This window comes from Urocampus carinirostris, chromosome 12, assembly GCF_059441175.1.
Source record: "Urocampus carinirostris isolate Australia breed hairy pipefish chromosome 12, RoL_Ucar_1.0, whole genome shotgun sequence".
Taxonomy (NCBI): domain Eukaryota; kingdom Metazoa; phylum Chordata; class Actinopteri; order Syngnathiformes; family Syngnathidae; genus Urocampus; species Urocampus carinirostris.
The window spans coordinates 23,536,752-23,558,247 of record NC_142360.1 but is presented as its reverse complement, the minus strand read 5'-3'; the positions used below and the strand labels follow the sequence as shown (position 1 = coordinate 23,558,247).

Sequence of the window (21,496 nt, the reverse complement as noted above, 5' to 3'; positions counted from 1 at the left end):
TTCCTTTCACTACACAACGAGATCTCGTTGGCCAAGATCGGCGTGCAGACGAAAACTCGGACCGCGAGACCAAAACAACAATGGGGGATCTGCCTGAAGAAAAGTTTGGAGTGCAGTAAACCTTTGTTAAAAAAAAGTAATCGGGTAACAATGACAATTTTGTGGCAAAAAGGTTGCGTCCCGGGGACGCACGTTGATTTGAGACTATGCGTCCCCAGCAAAATGTATGCGTTTAGGACGCGAGGACAAACGAGAACACTGGCAAAGGTATGGGGGCCGCCAGGATGTACTTGTCCAAGACACACCACAAGAAGTCGTGCCCCTATACGACCCTGGTGTTTAAGGGATGCGTGAACCGTGACAAGAGAAAACACGCAGGAAATTTGTAAGATTTGATTTTATTCCAAGTCCTGACAAACTTCAGTGTGCTGAATTTTAACCGTCAGGGACATTTGAAGAAGGTTCCGCAGTTGTTCGCTGGTAAGCGCAGAGCTGAAACACACCTAAAGTGAAAGACGTACAAAGGAAGTTATTACATGTCTGAAGTTGAATTAGAAACGACCTCCCATTGATAAACAAAAGACTAGCACATCAATGTGAAACCCCTTTAGTTAGAAATAACCTCTGATAGTTTATGTGGCTTTTACAAATGTTTTCATGTTTTTACATTTTACTCCGTTTTATCATCCTCTTGCAAAGTGAGGGTAGAGATGATCTTTTTTAATATATATAAATACATTTGTTTGTTTGTTTGTTTGTTCGTTCGTGTCTCCAGCCAAGAAAAGGGTAAAGGAGTTTTAGATATGGTCAGGTCGGTTACCCTAGATGTGAAAGATACCCAAAAAAGCTGACTCTGCTGAATTATTTATGTTGACTGTGCATTTTTGTTTGTCTGTTTGTGTGCCTGTCTACCCAAGAAAAGGGGAAAGGATTTTAAATATGACCACCATCTTCAAAGCCAGTCAGGTAGGTTACCGAGATGTAAAAAAAACCTTTAAAATAAAAAAAGAGCAGACCCAGCATTTTGTTTTTGTTTTATTGACTCTAAATTGTTTTCCCAGAAATACCTTCCACTCTCCCAGGCCAGAACGACATTGAATATAACACATTATTTTACAGGTAGTCACGTTACCCCAGATGTGAAAACACCTTAAAAAAGCTGACTTGGCATTTTTTGTTTTGCTGACTCAGCAGCTTTTCAAAAAAGACATTCTACTCTCCCAGGTCAGGGATACCAATCGTTCATAAGAAAGGCCAGAACAACATTCAATTTCAAAACAAGGTCTTGTATTTTGTCATTGTTCAATCTTCACATGAGTATTCATTCAAGGCTGTGTACAGTGACATCTGTGTTTAAGAAAGGTGTTGGTTTAGCCAGATTCTGATTTAGTTGAAACTAGGCTTCTGGAAGGCGTAAAGAAATGTCAGCAATACGACAAACTATGATAGGCTAGAGGGCAGTAATTTACCAGAGCAATCGTGCCAACAGCTTGAAGAGAATATGCTGCACAAGGAATCATATTCTGTAGATTTAATAGCGTTTTTGTCAAACCACAATGGCTGGAAGAGGAGAAAAATGGATTTGGCCACACATTTACTGTAAACCCCATTCTAAGACGGACTTTACCAGAAAAGCTTGACGTTGTTACAAAAAATAAAAATAAAGAAGGTTTTGTCCGCCACTTTCAGCCTAAAGTTTGGATCTTAAGCTTGAGCCCGACCTGAAAATTATGTTGGGCCTAAAGTCAGGCTGGGCTTCATTGTTGCTGAAATATTTTGTTCATTATCCACCTGTCATTGTTCTACTTTGTCTCTGTTTGCATAGTTTTTTAAAAATTAAATTACTTAAGATTTTGAACATTTCATTTAGATGACTGAAATCCTTGAGCGCGCGTACTACCTGCTGCAAACGCCAGGATAATGGCCACCCATCCGATGATGTAGGACCACGAAAATCGCCAGTCCAAGAAGCGCTTCCCAAAGAAAGTCACCGTCACCCCCGTGTAGATGGAGAGTGCCAAGAGCGCGAGAAAACCTGTACAAGGCCCCGACACATATTAGAGAGCTTTGAATGCCAGGTTCTAAAATTCTGCAGTGTGGTTGTGTTTTGTTACCTGAGAGGACGAGAGCCACGCCCCCCATGCGTACTCTCTTGTTTTTGGTGCCGTTGGTGAAGGCGCTCAAGCCGAGCACCACACCGGCAAAACAGCTGAGCACGGCCAGCAGCATAAAGGCCCGGGTGGCGTCCCAGAATGCTATGTGGTACATTATCACTTTGTTAGTCTCACGAACACACACTCAAAAAAAACTAGGGATTTTCGTTACCGTATATACTTGCTGTGTTGCCTGCTTGCAAGATTTAGTTATAGCGGCCATTGAGGCCAGGCGGGGACCGTGTTGCCAATACGGCAGCTGTTTTTCCTTAATAAATAAGTTAGTATGTTTAAAATTTGGTACAAGGTTAAAACGATTAATTTTTTTGGGAAACTTCTTACATAAATATTTTGTGTTTATTTGACTTTGAATTCGATAGGTGTAGCAAGATAATACTACTTCTGGGTTTCTCGCACCGCTACCGCCCGCTCAATATAAACAGAGGCCCAGACAATGGCTGACAGGACTAATGCGTGTCAAATCCATCCTCATCCATGTTGAAGGATTAACAAGGCAAAGCTGTTTTTTCTCAAAAGTGTTTATAGGATGTATAAACAGCTAGATATTGTTTAGACGGATATAAAGTTCATGCACTTTATGTTTTGTGAACTTATTGGCATATGGTCTCAATGCATTGAATTATACGTTTGTAATGTTCACCATCCAGAAAATGGAATTAAAGGCTCAAGAACATGTTCCCTCTGGTCACAGTGCTTCTTTGGTGGTTTAGCTGGGTGTCATATCGACAACACTATAATTGCATATGAGCCGACATTGCATGTAAGGGCCCGGTCACACAGCCTTTCACGGGCGTATCGAGGCTGAATCACGGCCAGAAATTTCTGCCCGTGAAGCAGACGCTGTTGGACGCTTTGAGATCGCGATACAGACGAGATACAGCCGTGCTTTACACGCGGTCAGAAATTCACACGCGGTTGGCCGCGCGAAAAAGTTTTGCGCTGCTAAAAACTTTAGACCACGGATAACCGCGGGCGGCACACATGGTACACACGAGGTAATGACACGGTACAGACGCGGAACGACGTGCTACGGCCGCGGCCAGGGCGTGGTTACACGCGGGTAGGTGGGTAGGACGCGAAATTTTAGCGGGTAATCGCGGGTGGAGCACAGTCATAGCACGTTTGTTCTGCGCCTGTATCGCGGTGTTATCACGTGAATTAGCGTGTGTAACGCGTGTGACGGTCAAATGCCTTTCTCCGCGTATATACAGCGCGATTTGCCGAGCACACGTCAGTTGTGCTCGAGACGTCAAGGGGTGAACATGGATCGCGTCACCGTAGTGACCTCGTCTTAATCCAGTTTTATTTCTTGACATTTATTTTCATTTCATAACAAGATAATAAAATAAAAATGAAAATCTATTACAATAATAACATATTGGCTTCTTCTTCGGTGCCATAGCTTGAAATCTTTATCTTCACGGGACTGTGTCTTGAGCGGTTATAATTTCTACAGCCCGGCTCGGCAGCTTTTATACTCGTGGTCCACACGCGGAAATGACGTGGAACTGTCGCGATGAGGAAGCGGAACAGTCGCCGGCGTGTTTTGCGGGCATACCACCGATGAACAGCGGGTTGGCCAATTTTGCGCATTTTCTACCGCGGGCAACCACGGGCAAAAAAAAAAGATACAGACGCAAAAGGCTGTGTGTGACCGGGCCCTAAAGTAAAGTTCCTTTTCTGCGTGTGTCTGCCTTTGCGTCGGTCTATGTTGTACACGTACTTAAAACAGCTTGACTACCCTACAAATGTTCTTCGATGTCAAGTTTTTCTAAAATCCATCATGTCGTTTTGGACCCACAAAAGCACCAAAAGGCAGAGGGAGATGCTTTCTATCGCCCACAATGTTGGACTTCTCCACATGCTTATGGACAGTAAAAGCATTATTACGCCATATTTTTGTTTTTCCAATAACGCCCACAATATAGTAACAAAATATAATCTGAAGTAAAACAAGGTAGTTTTTCAACATTCAGAACTAATTATCATTTGAGTTGTCTTTAAAAAGTTTAAAGTAGAAAATACACTCTATTAAGTATGTCTCATCTCATCTCATTAGCCGTACCGCTTATCCTCATTAGGGTCCCAGCCATCTCCGGGCAGTGGGCAGGGGACACCCTGAACTGGTTACCAGCCAATCGCAGGGCACACGGGGACAGACAACTCACTCGCTCACTCACACCTAGGGACAATTTGGACCGGCCAATTCACCAGAATTGCATGTTTTTTTGGAATGTGGGAGGAAACCGGAGTGCCCGGAGGAAACCCACGCAAGCACGGGGAGAACATACAAACTCCGCACAGGAAGTCTGGAGCTGGATTTGAACCCACGCAGGAGGTTCCCATGACATGAACTGTACCGCACAAGCGCCAACCACTGCTCCGCCGTGCTGCCCTATTAAGTATGTGTTACCAATTAATGAATGAGCTCAAAGTGCCCTTTTTTTCCCACCGCGTCCATTTGCCTTATCTTATTTTATCAAAGTTGTTCCGACCGCAGAACACATTAGGAAAGAGGAGGAGTATCAGTTTTTAGATTGTATGAAATGTGAAAGGTGAAAGTGAGAAATGGGCTGTTTCAAACACAGTCCAAACGTCATTCCAAACCCCCAAAAAGATAAAAAAAAGAGTTTATTCTAGTGCATCTAAAGAATGCATGTACTTTCACGCGCAACATAAGTAGCTTGACCGAGGTGGCAATGACGACAGAAGCCAGAAGATGGCGTCAGCGTGTTAAAAAGTTCCAAATTCTGTACAGCACCTTTAATTAATTTTAGAAATGGTCTGTCTAACAAAACTACCATATATATGATGATAATATATCGTCACATGAATGACAAACGTTCATTTTTACTATTTTGGGGCCAAATCTACATTTTGGCCTGAATCCGGCTCCCAAAAGAAAGCTGCTTCATCTGCACAAGTATCCAAGTTAGTCAACCAATCGCATTTCATATAACCAATCAATAGTGCAATATAGTAACATTATTACTATGTTTTAAATATAATTTGACACCGAAGAAGTCATTTATGAAAGAAAATCTTTATAAAGTACTTTTACTTGTTCTTAAGAATGTTCTTTTCATGCCACATTTTTGTTGTCTTATAATGTCCACAATATGGCAACAAAATATCATACAAAGTAAAGGTGCTCATGTCCTGAATCGATTCAGTAATTTAATATAGCATTATTATTAAAACTACAAGTCAAGTTGTGTTTATTTGTGACACCCTTAATCTCAAGGAGTCTCAAAGGGCTTCACGGACCATGTGTAGCTTTGTTTTTCAGTATTATGCTTTATCATTCAGCCTGCTTTGCAACATTATCGAGGATATTATTTTATCAAACGTTTATTTTTCAGTTTAAAAACAATACAGATTGCTTATACAAGCCTTAAACATACTTATATAAACCTTAAACATACATTCCATACAAAATATAGCACTAAGGCAACATACGAACAAATTCAACTTATCATCCCGTTCGGAAGTTGGGCAGCGCCTGTATTTAGTTTTGAAGTATTACTATCATTTCTTTTTAGGGTTTTTTGTGTGTTTTTTAGGATTTTTTATTGAAGTTCTGTAGTTTTTGTAGTGTTACTGTAGTTTTATTTTTGTGCTATTTTTGTAATATTTCTGAAGTAATTTTTATGTGGTATTTCCATAGTTGTATTTCTTTAGTATATCTGTAGTACTTTTGTTGTATCTCGAATGTATTTTTGTTGTTGTATTTTTTTATTACTACAGTAGTTATATGATTACAGTATTTTTGTAGTTCGACTGAAGTATAATTTTATTTTAGTATATTTGTACCATCTGTTGTATTTTGACGTATCTCCATATAAGAATCTGTTGGTTTACTGTAGTATCTTTGTAGTACAGTGTTACTATAGTTTTATTTTTGCAGTATTTTTGTGTATTTTCATAGGAGAATTGTTGTAGTATCACTATATGTGTAATTTGCAGAACTTATGTTGTAAACCTCTTGTAGTAGTATTTTGTAGTAATATTTCTCTAGTTATTTTATATTATGGTAGTATTTATTTGTATTTTTTGGTATTTCAGTAGAAGTATAATTGATGTATTTCAAAAGCATTATTTTTGTAGAATTTTTGTAGTATTTCCATTGTAGTCTTAATGTCATATTTCTTCAGTATTTTTGTAATATTACTGTAGCTGTTTTTTGTAGTATTTTGGAGTGAAAAATTCTGTAGTTGTATTTTTAATATAGTATTACTGTAGTAGTATTTTTGCAGTATTATATACTATTTTTTATTTTCAGAATGAAATAAATAATATATTAGGTACCTGTTTTTAATCACTATATTCGTTTTTAAAGTTATTGTGTTGTATTTTTTTTGTATTCCTGTAGAAGTATTTTTGAGTGGACACACAAAGTGACAATGGAGACAATCGAAAAAATTGGGGGCCCCCTAGTGGTTGTGGAGCCCTAAGCAGCCGCTATGCCTTGTCTCTGCTACTCATGATAGTGGGCATATCAGTACACTTTTGTTGTTTGTTTTGTCTGATACTGAATTAGTAACTGAACACTCACATCTTGTTCTGATTTTTGTTTTATATTTCATTTTGGCTTACCGACAGTGATGGTATGAGTATGACACTTGTGGTTGATGCAAAACCTCCATAGGCCCTGATTGGCTGAGCTACCCGAGTATCGGTACTGCATCCAGAAGTCAGTCGCAGAGGAAACGATCAGGAGCACCAAGGCGGCCACACCGCAGAGTGTGCCGCCTCCGGCCAGGGTGTACAGCATGCTGGAGAAGTCGGTAGAACTCCTCTCACCCTAAAGTCAGAAGTCGAGGAAACAAATCAGAGCTGTTTCCAATACCAGTTCTGAGGTTATGTAGAATGAAAAAAACTGTCATCAAATACACATAAATCGATATTTACTGATTGACTTTACATTTTGTAAAACGGATTCGAAAAGCCATTGTGCCATCCGAAAAGGTATACATTTATAGAATGATTGAGAAGATGACCTTAAAAATGTCCGCATTTTATAGCTATTTTAAAAAAAACGTATACTGTATTCATTTTAGATAAATAAGCTCATGAACAAGGGTGTGCAACTTTGAAGTCGCGGGCTCCGTTGGGTTCAGAAATTTGGTCAAGACCTATCCAACTTTTAGGTATAAATATACATACAGACATCGATCTCTTATACAACCCCTAGCAAAAAGTATGAAATCACTAGTCTTGTGCAAGCCCTCACACAGACATTTTATTCTGTAGAAAAAACTCAGATCACAAACATGAAACAATCGTAAGATCATTCCAAAGTGCAACCTATTAGCATTCAGAAACACTAAAAGAAATTAGGGAAAAAACATTGCAATGGTCAGTAAATGTTACTTTTATAGAACAAGTGCGGGAAATAAATATGTAATCACTCAATTCTGAGGGAAAAATATGGAATCGGTGCATTTTGAGTAGAAAATAAGGACACACCCTTTCCTTAAATCGGCACACTGCTTAGATTAAGTCTGCCCGTTAGTCAGCAGTTAAAAACAGTGCAGTTATCACCCCTTTGAGGGCTCCTGGACTAGATGGATTGGCAAGAATCATGGCTCCAACAAGAGAGATGTCTCCTGAGACCAAAGACAGACTCGTCATTCTTTCTGAAGAAGGTAACTCTACTCATATGGTTGCCAAACATATGGGCTGTTCACAGTAAGCTGTATCGAAAATTTGGACAAATACAAACAGCAAGTAAGGTTGGTAAAGTCAAGCTTTCTGGTAGGCCAAGGAAGACATAAAGGCGTCAAGACAAACAACAAAAGACCATATGTCTAGAAAACAAAATTCTCAAGACAAATGAAGAAGAGATGGGAGGAAGTTGGATTCAATGTATGTGACAGATTTGTGCAAAATGGCCTGAAGGAAATTGAATTTTCATATAGGAAAGCGAAAAGGAAACCATTTTTGACACTTGAACACGAAAGAACCAGATGAAGGTTGAAGGTTATCTTCAGTGATGAGTCACGAATCTGTATTGGACAAGGTGATGATGCTGGAACTTTTGTTTGGTGCTGTTCTGGTGATATTTTTTCAAAGAGGACTGCCTAAAAAATATCCAAATTACCCAGTCCTTAATGATATGGGGCTGCATGTCAGGCAAAGGCACTATGGAGATGGCTGTGGTCAAATCTGCAATAAATGCAGAAATTGACATTGACATTTTGGACAGCTTTCTTATTCCTTCAATTGAAAAAATGTTTGGGGATGATAAATTAATTTTCCAAGATGACGATGCATCATGCCCAAGAGCAAAAACTGTGAAAGCATTCCTTGGAGGTTGATGGATCCAGTCAATGTGATGGCCTGCAAATAGCCCAAATCTCAACCCAATTGAAAACCTGTGGTGGAAATTGAAAAAATATATCCACAGCAAGGCTCCGACATGCAAATAGGATCTGGCAACTGCAATTAAAGAGAGCTGGCACCAGATTTATGAAAAAACTCCATGCTGCAGAGACTGCAAGCTGTCATAAAAGCCAAAGGTGGTGCAACTATATCCTAGTGATATGTTTTCAATGGAGTGATTCCCTATTTATTTCCCTGCACTTGCCCTATGAAATACCACCGACTCACCATTGCAATGTTTTTTCTTAATTTATTTTAGTGTTTCTCATTGCCAATAGGTTGCACTTTGGAATGACCTATCGTTTCACGTTTTTTTATAAAAAGTCTGAGTGAGGGCTTGCCCATACTTTTTTTCCAGGGGTTGTAATTCTTCATATTTCTTTTTAAATATATTATATTTTATTTTTTTCATTTCGTTAATTGGTAGTTGATGTTTTTTGTTCTGTGCCCCAAATAAACAAGCAACACACACAAAACTATACATTTGCTACACTGTACACACTTGCTAGTACAAAGAGTCGAGCAAAACACTTGACATAGCATCTAACTGACAATGAGAGTGCATGATAGGCAGCCCTAGAGCCATTCATTGTTAGCTTATTCTTTTGTCTAAAGCACACCAGCCTGCCAATCACAAACAAGTGAAGTGTCAGCGGTCACTGTAGGTGTCACTAAATAACACAATTGGATTATTGCAAAAGCTATTACTTGTACCTAAAAAAAAACAAAATAATAAACCATTGTGATTAGACTGCCAAGGGGACGGGGCAAAGAAAAGAGTCGGCTTCCCCACCAGTCCTTTTTTTGTCCTGTTTTTTTCAATTATTTCATAAAGTTGCTTATTTCGAATTTATTGTAAACTTGTATTTGGATTAAAAAGGGAAAACATGTCAATCAATTAATCAATCAGTGTTATTGAGCGGCTTTAACTGATGCAAAACACATTAAAAACAAAATACTTGTTAAAAGATACCAACAAAAAAGAGTCACTTGCCGTCTCACGCTCAGGTTTGTTGCTCTTCACAATCTTGATTTATTTAACCTCAAAGAAAATATTATTCAAAGTGATATGTCAAAAGTAAATATACAAGATTTTCTGATGCCTCTTGCTGGGTTGGGTGGTCTCCCAGAGGTGGCTGGGTCTACTGGTGCGTATGCTTTTTAAGCCCTCAAACGTTGACTCGCATTGTTTCCCCTCACAAAAGAGCGAATGATCGAGCTGGATGTGAGTGATGACAGTCCGTTTTACTGTCCGATGACATTTATCGTCCAACTAACCGCTTCCTTGAATTTGGAACTAACTTTTAGCAAACAATGACGTACAGTATCTGGGAAAAGGAGAAACAGAAACCCCACTTTCATTCGAATGGTTTTTGCTGGATGGAACTTCAAACTGAAGTTAGATCCAATTGTTGGGTGGTTAATTCATTGGCTATTTTTGATACTGTATGTTGAATGTGTTAAATAATTTAAAATCCTCCTTTCTGAGTCCAGGGCATCGAGTTGATGTGCTTTGGCCTACCAGCTTTGATACACATCCCAGATAGTCACAATGACATAACACTCAATTCTAATCCATTACATTGATTCTGTGTAGCAGGTGGATGCAGAATTGGTACAACAAACTGCGAGCAGCCCAAAAAGGGATAACTGGCAAATATCACACACAGAGAGCCGCCAAGGGGGGCTAACATGGTTTGATCAACAAAGGGCAGCACCAACCTTGGCGGAACAACACAAGGCTAGTCAAAAAACATGCAGTAAGCAGTCAGGCTAACCGGGAGCCAACAACAAAAAGCAGCAACGGTTACAGCGATAACCGTAAAGCCGGTCCTGAATAAAGGTCATGGCAAAACCTGCCAAAAAGCTAGCCAAAAAGAAACCACGGTGGGCAGCCATCGAGCACCAACCGGGAGCAAACCAAACAAGAAAGCCCTCGGCAACCCCGGGGTGTTTAAGTCTTTTGTTGTTTACTCTCTTTGTCAGTTTCACAATGTTGCCAAAATGGTCCTGTTAGGATATGAAAACTACTTTAGCCAATTAAACATCTGCAAGTCTGGACAAGATGACTGTTGAACAAGTAAATGTGATGCAAACCTTTCAATCAAATACAGTGGCACCTCTTCAGACGAGAATTTGGGTACACAAAGTATTTTTTAAACAAAAATTGATTTAAGAAGGGAAATCCAGTTTACGAGCAGCTATTTAGGTTTTACTTTGATCTTTTGGAAGGTCAGGAACGAAAAAAATAGTTTTTAGTTATTTTATAATGCTAAAATTCCATTGTTACATGAGCAATTTAAGCTAAGAGCAAAATCCTGGAACGAATTAAGCTTGTATGTTGCGGTACCACGGTACTGGGCGAGCTGCAAAACGGGTGAGAGCATGTAGTCGTGAAAAGCCGCTCTCCACATTGCGTATACCAATCTCGAGTTTCTGTTGTCTCTATTGTTCTGGATTAAACAAAGCCCAAGTAAAAGAAACTAGCTGTCTGTCTTTCTCTGCAGTGCCCTGTTTGCCAATACCCCAACAGCAGTCTTTCCCCATAATATTTTGAGACAAAATTAAACAAGTGTTTTATTTCAATCTTTTGAATTCTAATGGCATTCCAGCACAGTCACAACAGTAAAGGATCCGAGTGTGACCCGCAGCGACATCACAATGACAAGACGTGCAGAGCAAACACTGTGGACAACAACACCAAGTGATGGAACATATTGAATTACAAACAATTTCTGGTGTCATGTAAGGTCAGCACAGGCTTCAAAGACACACACTGTCAAAGCCTGTTGAGGGAGTCCAATACAGTTGACAATCATTTTGACACATCTGCCGGTCATCCGACAGCTTCCTGCATAGTGAAAGACTCCATTTGAACCTCTTTGATTAAAGTGCACAAGTAGTGATGAATAGAAAAAACAAGTAAATCAATGAATACATTGAAACAAACAATGGATATCAACCTCAGTTTAACCAGGAACAGATTAAGCAGTGAACAATATCAATATCAGATATCCCTGATGTCCATTAAGTGTCCCTTTGGTGCAATTCATTAACCATTTGTGTGCAAACAAGTGCATTTCTAGCTTCTGTTTATATAACTTGCTAGTCATTCCATTCAGACTTTCAATACAAATATAACATGTGCAAAGGAATTGATGCTAGAAACATTTACAAGTGTCAACAGTGGTGTGCAAATATAGTTTGTGGGGCAAGCGTTCAGAGGAAAAAAGGGGCAAGGGTAGTTAAGCCCCTGAGAGAATGTTTGTTCTAAGAGAATGTTTGTTCTATCGTGTGGCCCCCCGAGTTAAAATGAGTTTGACACCCCTGATTTAGTCAATCGCATTGAAGGGCAGATGCACATCAAACTCATGTTCTTCCTCCCTGTCCTTCTCTTACGCAACGTTGTTGCATTGGGAAATTAAGTAAATGTGCGTGTAAAAGACATGCGGGCCAGTTCTCATCATGAGTTAAGATCTTCTCAGGGGCTTCAGAACTCTTTGCCCCAGGCCAGATGTGGCCCACGGGCCTTGACTTTGACATAGTGCTCTAAAAGATGGGCAAAATCAGAGAAAGAGTAACATACAATTATTTGAAACCAAAAGGAGAAAGCATTTGTTATACTGGAACAATGAAAAAAATCTCAAATAACTACTCTCTTGAACTCTTTAGCCAATCAGAATCCAGAACACAATGCACAATGCAAATCGGTGAGCAGTGAGACCATGAAACATAACCTGCAGTGTAGTGAGCGATTATTGTAATGTAGACATTCTGCGAAAAGGCTAATTTATTGTGCTACTATAAAACCTGTCACTAATTATTAACCTCAGTAAGTACTTTGCTAATTATTTAAAAAAGAAACTTCGGCAGGGGGCACTTTTTTCAAAAAAGGGAAGAGGGCAGGTGCTAAAGAAGCTCCTAGTGTTTATATGTGCACGCCACTGTGTTTCAGGCAACATTAAGTTTGAGGTAATAAATACATAAACCATGTTCATTAATGTATTTTTTGGACTATAAGGCGCACTGGATTATAAGGCACACTCAAATTTCTGGCAATTTGGTAGTTTTTTTGGTGTGCCTTATAATTCCCCCCCCAAAACTGTAAATATCTTTGAATGATCTCAGAGAAATAGAGACAAAGTGTCTGGAAAATGAGTTTATCACTTTTGCAAAAAAACAGATTTTCACGCCGTTCTTGGAATTTGACGATTTGATGTAGACTGCTTTTGCATTTCCAATTTTATAAATGTATCTTTAAAATAAAAATTCAGATTTGTCGTATTTTACGGACTGCAAGGCACACCGGATTAATGGGCACACTTTCGAATTTCCGGCATATCTTCGATTTTTTTTAGATGGCCCTTACTATCCAGAAAATACATGAAATATATCATTCATTTCCTTCACCATTGTACAATTGCTTTGAATGATTAAAAGGCACCTCATGTCATAAATTCTTCACCATTCAAGGATCCACGTCATAAGTATTATTTTCTGAAATTGGTTTATAAAGTTGAAGAAGCCAAGAATTTGTTTAGGAGAAATGTTACAAAAAAAGATTGTCTCACATTTTAGATCATGTTTTTTGTTTTGACGGGGTTATTTTAATGTGTACAGTAGTCCCCCTTGGGGAAGTGTTCCAGAAAGGACCAGGGTAGTCAAAATTTGCAAAGTAGAATCATTTATTTAACTATTAAATACTCTATTATGCATAAATACCAAAGAACAAATCCCAATTTACAGGCTCTAGCATTTGTTTAACAAATACAAGTACTGTACTTTATAAATGTATTTCCAAATAACTTCTGTACCATCAAAGTATAAAAATAATCTTGCTGCTATGTTGTACTATTTATTCCTAACATGTTTGAGTTCAAGACACTACAGTACTTCAAAATATTCTTACTTGCTGACGCCATCTTCTGGCTGAAATCATCATTGCAGCTTTTATTGGTGCGCGTGCGGTATGTGAAATTCTTAGATGCGCTCGAATAATCGCTTTCTTTTTAATCTTTTTGGGGGTTTGTGTTGGCATTTGGACTATATTTGAAACAGTCCTTTTCTCACTTTCACCATTTTCATTCTGGATTAAAAGAAAAACGCCAGAACACGCATGATATTACTTTCCTACTCCTATCACTCGGTCTCCTTCCCTCTAACATAATCCAATTTGTTGCTGGAATACCCATAGTAAAAATAATGTAAAAGCAGATAGGCGCGGTGGGAAAAAAAAATATATATAAAGGCTCTTTGAACTCGGTTGGGCATTGTTAACACTTACTTAATAGAGAAAATATTTAACTCTTAACTCTTTAAGGACACCTCAAACTACGCAGTCTGACTTTGTTAACCACTGATGTTGTAGGTCCAGAGTGTTTTGTTGTCATGATAGCTTTTAGAGAAATTTGAAATTGAAAAAGATTTTCACATACATACAGGTGAAAAAGGAGGGGGGCGACTGTTTAGCCAATCAGAATGCAGAACACGATGCACAATGGAAATCTGCGACGTAAACCGTGATACAGTGAGGGATTACTGTACAATATAAGAATTTGAAACCATTGTACTCTAAGCAACTCCTATTCGTACTTTCAACACAGTGACGACCTTGTGAATTGACAAAAACAAGTATGAATCATGTTTTCTACACTCAAACCCCACTGGAATATACAAAACCTCCCCATTCACTGCAGAATCTCTCCTATTGGTCAGGTGCCCAAAGGACAACAGTCCGATCAGCAGAGGAAGAGAGGAAGGTCCGGTCTTTGGGATGCCATCGACACTGGATCACCTTGTCGCCGTGTTCGCCTGCCAAGGTCTGTGGCAGCGTTTTTGTCAGGTCGCCTGAGTGCAACAAGAAGGAATAAAATGACATGAGTGAGTATAAAGAGCATCAGTTGGTACTCTGATACTTCTTTTCCAAACTTCTCCAAACACGAGAAGTTTATTTGGAAGAAGAATCTTCGCATACGACTTAAGATCCAAGTCAAGAGTATTCCCAGAGGCTACCACTAGAGACTGCTCGAGTTGATCTAGGCTCGTGACTGCTCACCGCCAGCATCTGCTTGCTCCAGTTTGTGCATGCAAACTACTGAGATACATTTTTATAGGTGGTCTGTATGGAAAACTACGATCAATGTACAGTGTAACACTTTTAGACTTTTAGTTTGGCTCCAGACAAGAAACCAAAGAAACAAGATTAGGCCAGGTCAATATTAACTTGATTCCATATGGCAAATGACCGTCTTTTCGCGTCCTCTGCACCTTCCCGTGTCCACTAGGCGCCCGGGGTCCCTAAACCTTAAATAGTGACATTTGGAACCGTCAATCAACTTAGAGCTGGAACAGATGGTAGTGTGCCACCCACTCTGGAGGCAGGGAGTAGAGTTAATATATGTTGGCTTGTAGAGTTCAGAATATCAGCCCCCTTCTTCACAGAGAAGAGACTTTGTGACTTCAGCTGTGCTTCTAGTATTCAATAGAGTAAGCTTCCAAGTGACTCAGTTGAATCCCCTTGCCTTCATCATCAGCCAGCCTGCGGTCTATCTGGAAGGACAGGGACCAGCTCTTCACACCCACCAACAATACACAACACTACTAAGGTTAAAAAGAATGGTGTTTTCAAAATATTTCTGGTGTACCTTTATTTAAAGTTACAGTACATTTTGTTTTAAACCTCAGCCAGTTGCTCCCTTATTAATTGTTGCAATTTCTCTTATTAAGCAATAATTTAAAAAAAAACTATTTACTCACAGCAAGACAGCCTATGGAATATACCACAACAATATTATTAGTCTACAGTGACATTGTCGTCTGCCACCAGTGACCGAGACAATTAGAATTATAGCTGAAATGGGCAAGAGATCGGTCTTTGAAAAAAAAAAAGCCCTTATAGAAATTGTTCTACGGTGTACACAATCTGAAATGAACAAAAACATTTACGATCCCTTCTCAAGGTTCCTTGATTTTCCCCATGTTGAGGTTTTTGAGTTTTTCCTTGCCCTCATGTAGGTTTTAGATCAGGGTATGGTGTAATAATTGTCTGTAGTTTGCAATAATCTGTAGTCTGTGCAGCCCTTTAAGACTCCTTGTGAAAATGGGCGTCACAAATAAACATGACTTGACTAGGCTAGAACTTGACACATATGCGATCTCCGTAACTCCTTCTTTCAAACACCCCCATCCACCCTCTCCCGCACAACGCGCACACTTTGTTATGGCACTCTATTGGTAAGTGCTTATAATAAATCCACATTTTATTTTATCAATGTCATCCTATTTATCTTATGACTGTATCTTATAATGTTTAACTTCTATTTGAATGTGTTTTTAGTGACCGGGAAGATATGTTTGGTAGCTATTTAGGGTTAACTTGGATGCTTTTGGGAGGACAGGAACGCATTGATTAATTTTTTATTGCTTTATATCGTGAAAATTTACTCATTACATGAGCAATTTCAGATACGGGCACCATCCTGGAATGAATCAATCTTGTATGATGGTACAACAATACAGTCTGAGTTGACGTCTGCTCTACCTTGCAGATCACTGATGACAATTTTGTTGTCATAGGAACCGGTGAGAAGATGATGGGCCCCTGGTGAGAAGCGCACTGAACGGATGTCGGCGCTGTGAGGCCGGAACGTCTGGACGATGCGGCCTCCTCTGATGTCGTACAGCATGCAGGTGCTGTCCTCCTGGCCCGTGGCGAGGAGACGCCCGCTGGGATCCACGGCCACCGAAACCACTGGGCTACCTGAGCCAACACAAGACAGCTATTAGGATCCAGCACACCACAGTCCTCCAGATGATTGGCAGGAGGATGCCTTTAAGCACCCACACCTGATGCAAATTAACAATCCTGCTAATAATGACTGTGCCAACAGCAGAAGCTGTCAGTTCATTGCTTTCCAGGTTGATGTCTTGCCTGCACTTGTTTCCCGATCCCCAGACTCGTGTTTGTAACCCGACTCAAGACTTCCTGTAACCTGCAAGCCATGAGTGTCACGGAATATGTATTTTTGCATACGTTTTCTGCTGTCCTCCCATGTGTTTTATTCTCTCTGCCCTCCAATACAATTGTCAACTCGCCTTGTGTGTCTGCGCCTGTGGAACAGCCATCTTGTTGATTACAATATGTTCCAAATTTAATTGATTATAAAAATACATATGTAAATGGAACTGGAGCAGTTATTCTCAATTTTTCTCATGTGAAGTTTCTCCTGTGAAATATGTTGTGGTTAGGGACGTTGATTTAAAAAAAGGACTAAAAAAATGCGAAAACAAAACCCTAAAAAATCTGTGATTACCTACTAAAATTTTTGCCGTATAGCCCACTTTGGGTCAAATATTCTTGATCTAATGTTTGGATCTATTTGAACTAACTTTCTTGGTTGTTTTGGGCATAAAAAAATCATAAATTGGGTTGTTTCATATAAAATCAAGCAATTCTTTTTGTGTAGTTGCAAACAATTTTGGCATGTTTACAACTAAATGACACTATTTTATGGGATTGTTTAACCAAAGCTAGAGTTTTATCAAAAAGAGGTTTTAAACAATACGACTAATCATTCAGGTTCAACACAAAATTATCTTTATTATTGTAGAAGTCATACCTAATTTTTGGGTGGATCACTGTATTTGAGAAAAGACACAATTTTTGCAATTTGGATGTGTCCAAACCAGGCCTGTGGTCCATTTGCAGCCTGCCTACCATACGAACAATAATACAAGTACGGTCGGAGATGACAAGTTACCAGTCATATCGAGCAATCATTGTTTTGCCCCCACCAATGTTATGTGATCACTTGAAAAAAAAAACAAACGATCGCCCGAGAGGATTTCTTTTTCCGAGGAGGGACGTGACGGAAAATAATACAGAAGCACTGTTCTTATGTAAAGTAAGTAATTCTCTAGACACCGTTCTCTATACAATATGTAAGGCTACATAAAGAAGAAAAAAGTCGACTGCTCTAGTGCACAATATCATGAATTACGGTAGTCAATTTACCTGAGCCATGCAAAGTGGTACCTACAACACGGGTACAACTTGGAACTCGCAAGTCCCAGAAACGGACCGTCTTGTCCTGGGATCCCGACGCGATCATCCAGCCTCCCCAAGTGTACAGGGTCAAAATGTGGCCTGTTCAAAAGCAAAAGTCAGTCTCTGATATGCTATACTTTGCTAAAGAGTTACAAAGAAACACATTCCTAAAATGCATATACTTTTCCCCGGAATGAGTACGCTTTATTGATAAAATTGCTAAAATTTCTTTACTACATGTTGCATTACTGCATCATTCGCGACATATTAGGGGATGAATAAAGTATCTATCTATCTATCTATCTATCTATCTATCTATCTATCTATCTATATTGAACCCCTGCATCATTCATGTTGTCAAATAAAACCCTCAATCTGCTGGCAACAATCCCTAATGGGTTGGCACTAGGCATATATTTACTTAAAAATTTCAACTGAATACAGTTATGGTGCTGGTACGTGAGTTCCCATTGAGATATTCTCCCTACCCTGTATACATGCTTCTAAGCTGAATAAAGAAAAGTAAAAGACGGAAATCAGGATGTCATCTGAAATGCACATATTTGGTTAATGGGGCAAACGCAAACACTGAATTTACTGATAATGTAAGCGGAATTATGGTCTTTTTATTTAAAAAAACATTTTTGCAATACAGAATTTTTGGAGAAAAAAATAAGACGTCTTAGGCAATACCTGATAATGGAAAAGGAGATCATCGAGTGGTTTGAAGCCCAGAGGCAAAATGGATATGGAGTGTCTCGGATAAGTGTGCGTTTGCAAGCTCCCAGGATTGCACAAGCCAAGAAGTATGAAAGTTTTTTTACCTCCGCTGATTAGTGTACATATTTTCTTCTATTTTTTTTCATTATGTGGCTATTTCAAAGCAGTTTTAGGAGGTCGGCTTCTATGCCAGTATATACGGTAATTTATAACCACAGAGTAGCTTTCAGAGTAATGCGCTACTTTTTGTTTATTTGTTAGATAATAATGCCCCCAATTCTGATCTTGAGTGCCATTATTTGAGATGAATGAATATGATCACAAGCGCATCAAGGAACTACATCTGTCCCTCACTAAATCCAACTGATCCTATAAGTTTCCTGATATCAGTTAGCAGAATTTAAATTGAACATAGGTATAAATTTTGTTTATAGTTCTTGACTAAGCATATATCCTAATCCTTTCAAACCAGAAAAAAAAATATCTCGAGGTCAAGTACCAGTGTGTCCACTCAAGGCATGAAGCCCTTGTCCCCTCTGGCAGTCGGTGGTGTAGATGTTGCAGTCTCCGGCTCCAGCACTAATCAAGATGGAGCCTCCACTCTCGGGACCCTCCATGAAAGCCAAGTCCCTGATGGTCCCGTCGTGCATGCTGAACTCCAGATCGGGACCTGGATGATGTCATTGAAGTGCCATGTCAAATTCCTGATTCGCTTGAATGCGGATGAACGAATGTGTACCTGTGGCATTGCAGCTTTCGGCGTTAAAAGGAAGAACTTTAACATATTTGTCATTGGAGCCAGTGGCCAACAATTGTCCACAGTGACTCCACGCCACACAGTAGATGGAACCTTTGTGGTGTTTATTCCTTCGGAAGCGCACTGAAGCCGACTTGACAACATCTGGGTTGCTGAACATGTAGAGAAAAGTACATTTCAAAAGTTCTCAAATTCGGGTATCGTGTTTATTCATCCATCCATCCGCTTATCCTCAGTTTAGTCACGGGGGTGCTGGAGCCCATTCCACCTATCTTCGGGCAGTGGGCAGGGGACACCCTGAACTGGTTGCCAGCCAATCGCAGGGCACACAGAAACAGACAACTCACTCGCTCATTCACACCTAAGGACAATTGGACCGACCAATTTACCTAACATGCATGTTTTTGAAATGTGGTAGGAAACCGAAGTGCCCAGAGGAAACCCACGCAAGCACGGGAGAGAGCATGCAAACTCCACACAGGAGCTGTGTTTATTCATGTATAACACACAGTATTACGGCACTTGTATTTGTGCATTTATTGATCAGTCGAAATATATTGCTAACGCAAAACATTGGATGCAACAGGAATTGAACCTGGGTCGCGGCAATGAGAGTGTCAGATCCTAAATGTTGCAAATTTTAATTGTAAATTTTCATATTTCCAGACATTTTGTTTTCTTTCTAGTAAAATAAGAATATTCAAACTTACAATAAGTAAAATTTGACTTTGTGTGTTTGTGTATTTCTTTCTAGTCTGATGAAATAGATAAAGCAATTTACTATGTGCTAGATAGCTAAGCTTGTTCAAGGGATACCGTGTTTATTTTTGTGTAATGCGTACATTCCTTTACCTAAAAGTTTGTGTTTGCGCTATACTCGAGGTTTTACCATCAGTTGAAAAATATCGCCGACCACAATCATCAAGCATCAGATGCAACAGGACTCGAACCCTCTCAACCACCACCACTAGTAATCCAGATGTATTGGGTTCCTAGTTTACGTTGTCAATAAAATATTTTAATCATGGCTGCCCGTATTCAACATATGTCACGTACAATGCTTAGTTAAAGATGAAGAAATGTGAAAGAAAATTTTATACCAATTTTTAATAAAAAATTGAGGATTCACGTTACACATGGATGTGTTATACACGAAAACATATTGTAAATAGATATTTAAAGCAGGGGTCTTAAAATACGGGACAGTTGCAGCCCGCAAGATGAAGACAGACTACATACTTTCCCTTGAATGAATGAATGAATGAATGAATGAATACTTTTATTTCGAACATTAAAATAAAAACAGGACAAAAATAATGAGTCAACAACAAAATAATGTCACTTAACATGTTCGAAAAGGGGTAGGCAGAAGTAGATGCTTATTTTTCTTACCCCTTTATCTTCCCTATTAAATACATTTTACAAATCCTCCTTTCCTATTATGTCTAATATAACAAAATCTCGTGGATATACTTATTACATAGGTCAGATGACAATAATTATAATAATTACTATAACCACATATTTTATACACTAATCTTCGCAATACCCATCCCTCAACGTCATAATGCGCCTAGTTACCAAATGTCACCGTGGCACCAATGATAATAACAACAATAAAAATAAACATACTATTTATAATAACAGTTCTGATATAATAATAGCAACAATAACAACAAGTTAACCATAGTTTTAAACGCAGTATTTCCAATCTCCCTCATATCCCATTCTCTTCATCCCTTTAAAATGAACAAATGCCAGAGGGAGAAAATGTATTACTATTATTACTATAATTACTGTTTTATTTATTATAATAAATATGAGGAAAGATCCTCAGTGAAGGCCATAAAAAAACAAAATGTTTTTAACAAAGTTTACCTTGTTGTTAGATTGTCGGGGTATGCACAAACTCGGAGAGCTTTGGAGTTGGAACCAACGGCATAAAGCAAACCAGAAGGATGGAAGGCAACAGATCGCACTGCTTGTGTGTCTTCCAGTTGACTCACTTTGACAAACAGCATCTTGGCTTTTCCTGGCTTGAAACAGAGGAAACATTGTGTATTTATTTGATTCTATCAAGTGTATTTAGGTGTGTAAATTACCTGCTGTGCTGTGCATCGGGTCACATGGCTGCTGCAATCATCTTGCCCTCTAACATTCTCTGTAGCACTTTTGTGACAAACACAAACATTTCTTGTGAACAGTTGTGATTCAATTTGTTAACTCACATGTACCGTAAATTCGGGACTACAGAGCGCGCCTGATTAAATGGCTGCATGTGCAAGTTTAAGAACAAAACGCTTAAGCTGCTGGCTTAAAAGTGGGGTGCATCGTTTGAGGTGTCCTTAAAAAAACTGTAGTGTTAGATATTTTCTCTTAGGCATATTTTAACAATCACCAACTGAGTTCAAATAA

General features: G+C 39.1%; 2 protein-coding genes across 4 annotated transcripts in view; both read right to left on the bottom strand.

Annotated features, from left to right (window-relative positions):
- Positions 1-382: 382 nt before the first annotated feature.
- lim2.2 (lens intrinsic membrane protein 2.2) lies at positions 383-9,695 on the bottom strand. Its single transcript, XM_088349471.1, has 5 exons — positions 9,553-9,695; positions 6,771-6,978; positions 2,115-2,255; positions 1,901-2,035; positions 383-503 (listed from the first exon to the last, which is right to left on the bottom strand). The coding sequence occupies exons 2-5, from the start codon at positions 6,946-6,948 to the stop codon at positions 436-438; spliced, it is 522 nt and encodes a 173-aa protein (XP_088205597.1). The 5' UTR covers positions 6,949-6,978; positions 9,553-9,695; the 3' UTR covers positions 383-435.
- Positions 9,696-13,917: 4,222 nt separating this feature from the next.
- Positions 13,918-21,496, bottom strand: part of LOC148355274 (WD repeat-containing protein 47-like) — a 31,662-nt gene continuing 24,083 nt past the window's right edge. For all 3 annotated transcript variants that reach the window (XM_088350056.1, XM_088350058.1, XM_088350057.1), the window contains 7 exons: positions 21,184-21,250; positions 20,960-21,117; positions 19,064-19,233; positions 18,824-18,994; positions 17,572-17,703; positions 16,099-16,317; positions 13,918-14,405 (listed from right to left, as the gene is read on the bottom strand). In XM_088350056.1, the coding sequence (XP_088206182.1) occupies positions 14,263-14,405; positions 16,099-16,317; positions 17,572-17,703; positions 18,824-18,994; positions 19,064-19,233; positions 20,960-21,117; positions 21,184-21,250 (1,060 nt within the window). In that variant the 3' untranslated portion in view covers positions 13,918-14,262. The remainder of the gene's footprint in view (positions 14,406-16,098; positions 16,318-17,571; positions 17,704-18,823; positions 18,995-19,063; positions 19,234-20,959; positions 21,118-21,183; positions 21,251-21,496) is intronic.

Bases quoted from the DNA above. Each gene is read 5' to 3' on its own strand.
- lim2.2 (XM_088349471.1), bottom strand. From the start codon at position 6,948: ATGCTGTACACCCTGGCCGGAGGCGGCACACTCTGCGGTGTGGCCGCC. The intron at 2,256-6,770 runs GTAAGCCAAAAT...TGTACCACATAG, and splicing joins TACTCATACCATCACTGTCG to CATTCTGGGACGCCACCCGG. The intron at 2,036-2,114 runs GTAACAAAACAC...GGCCTTGTACAG, and splicing joins CGTGGCTCTCGTCCTCTCAG to GTTTTCTCGCGCTCTTGGCA.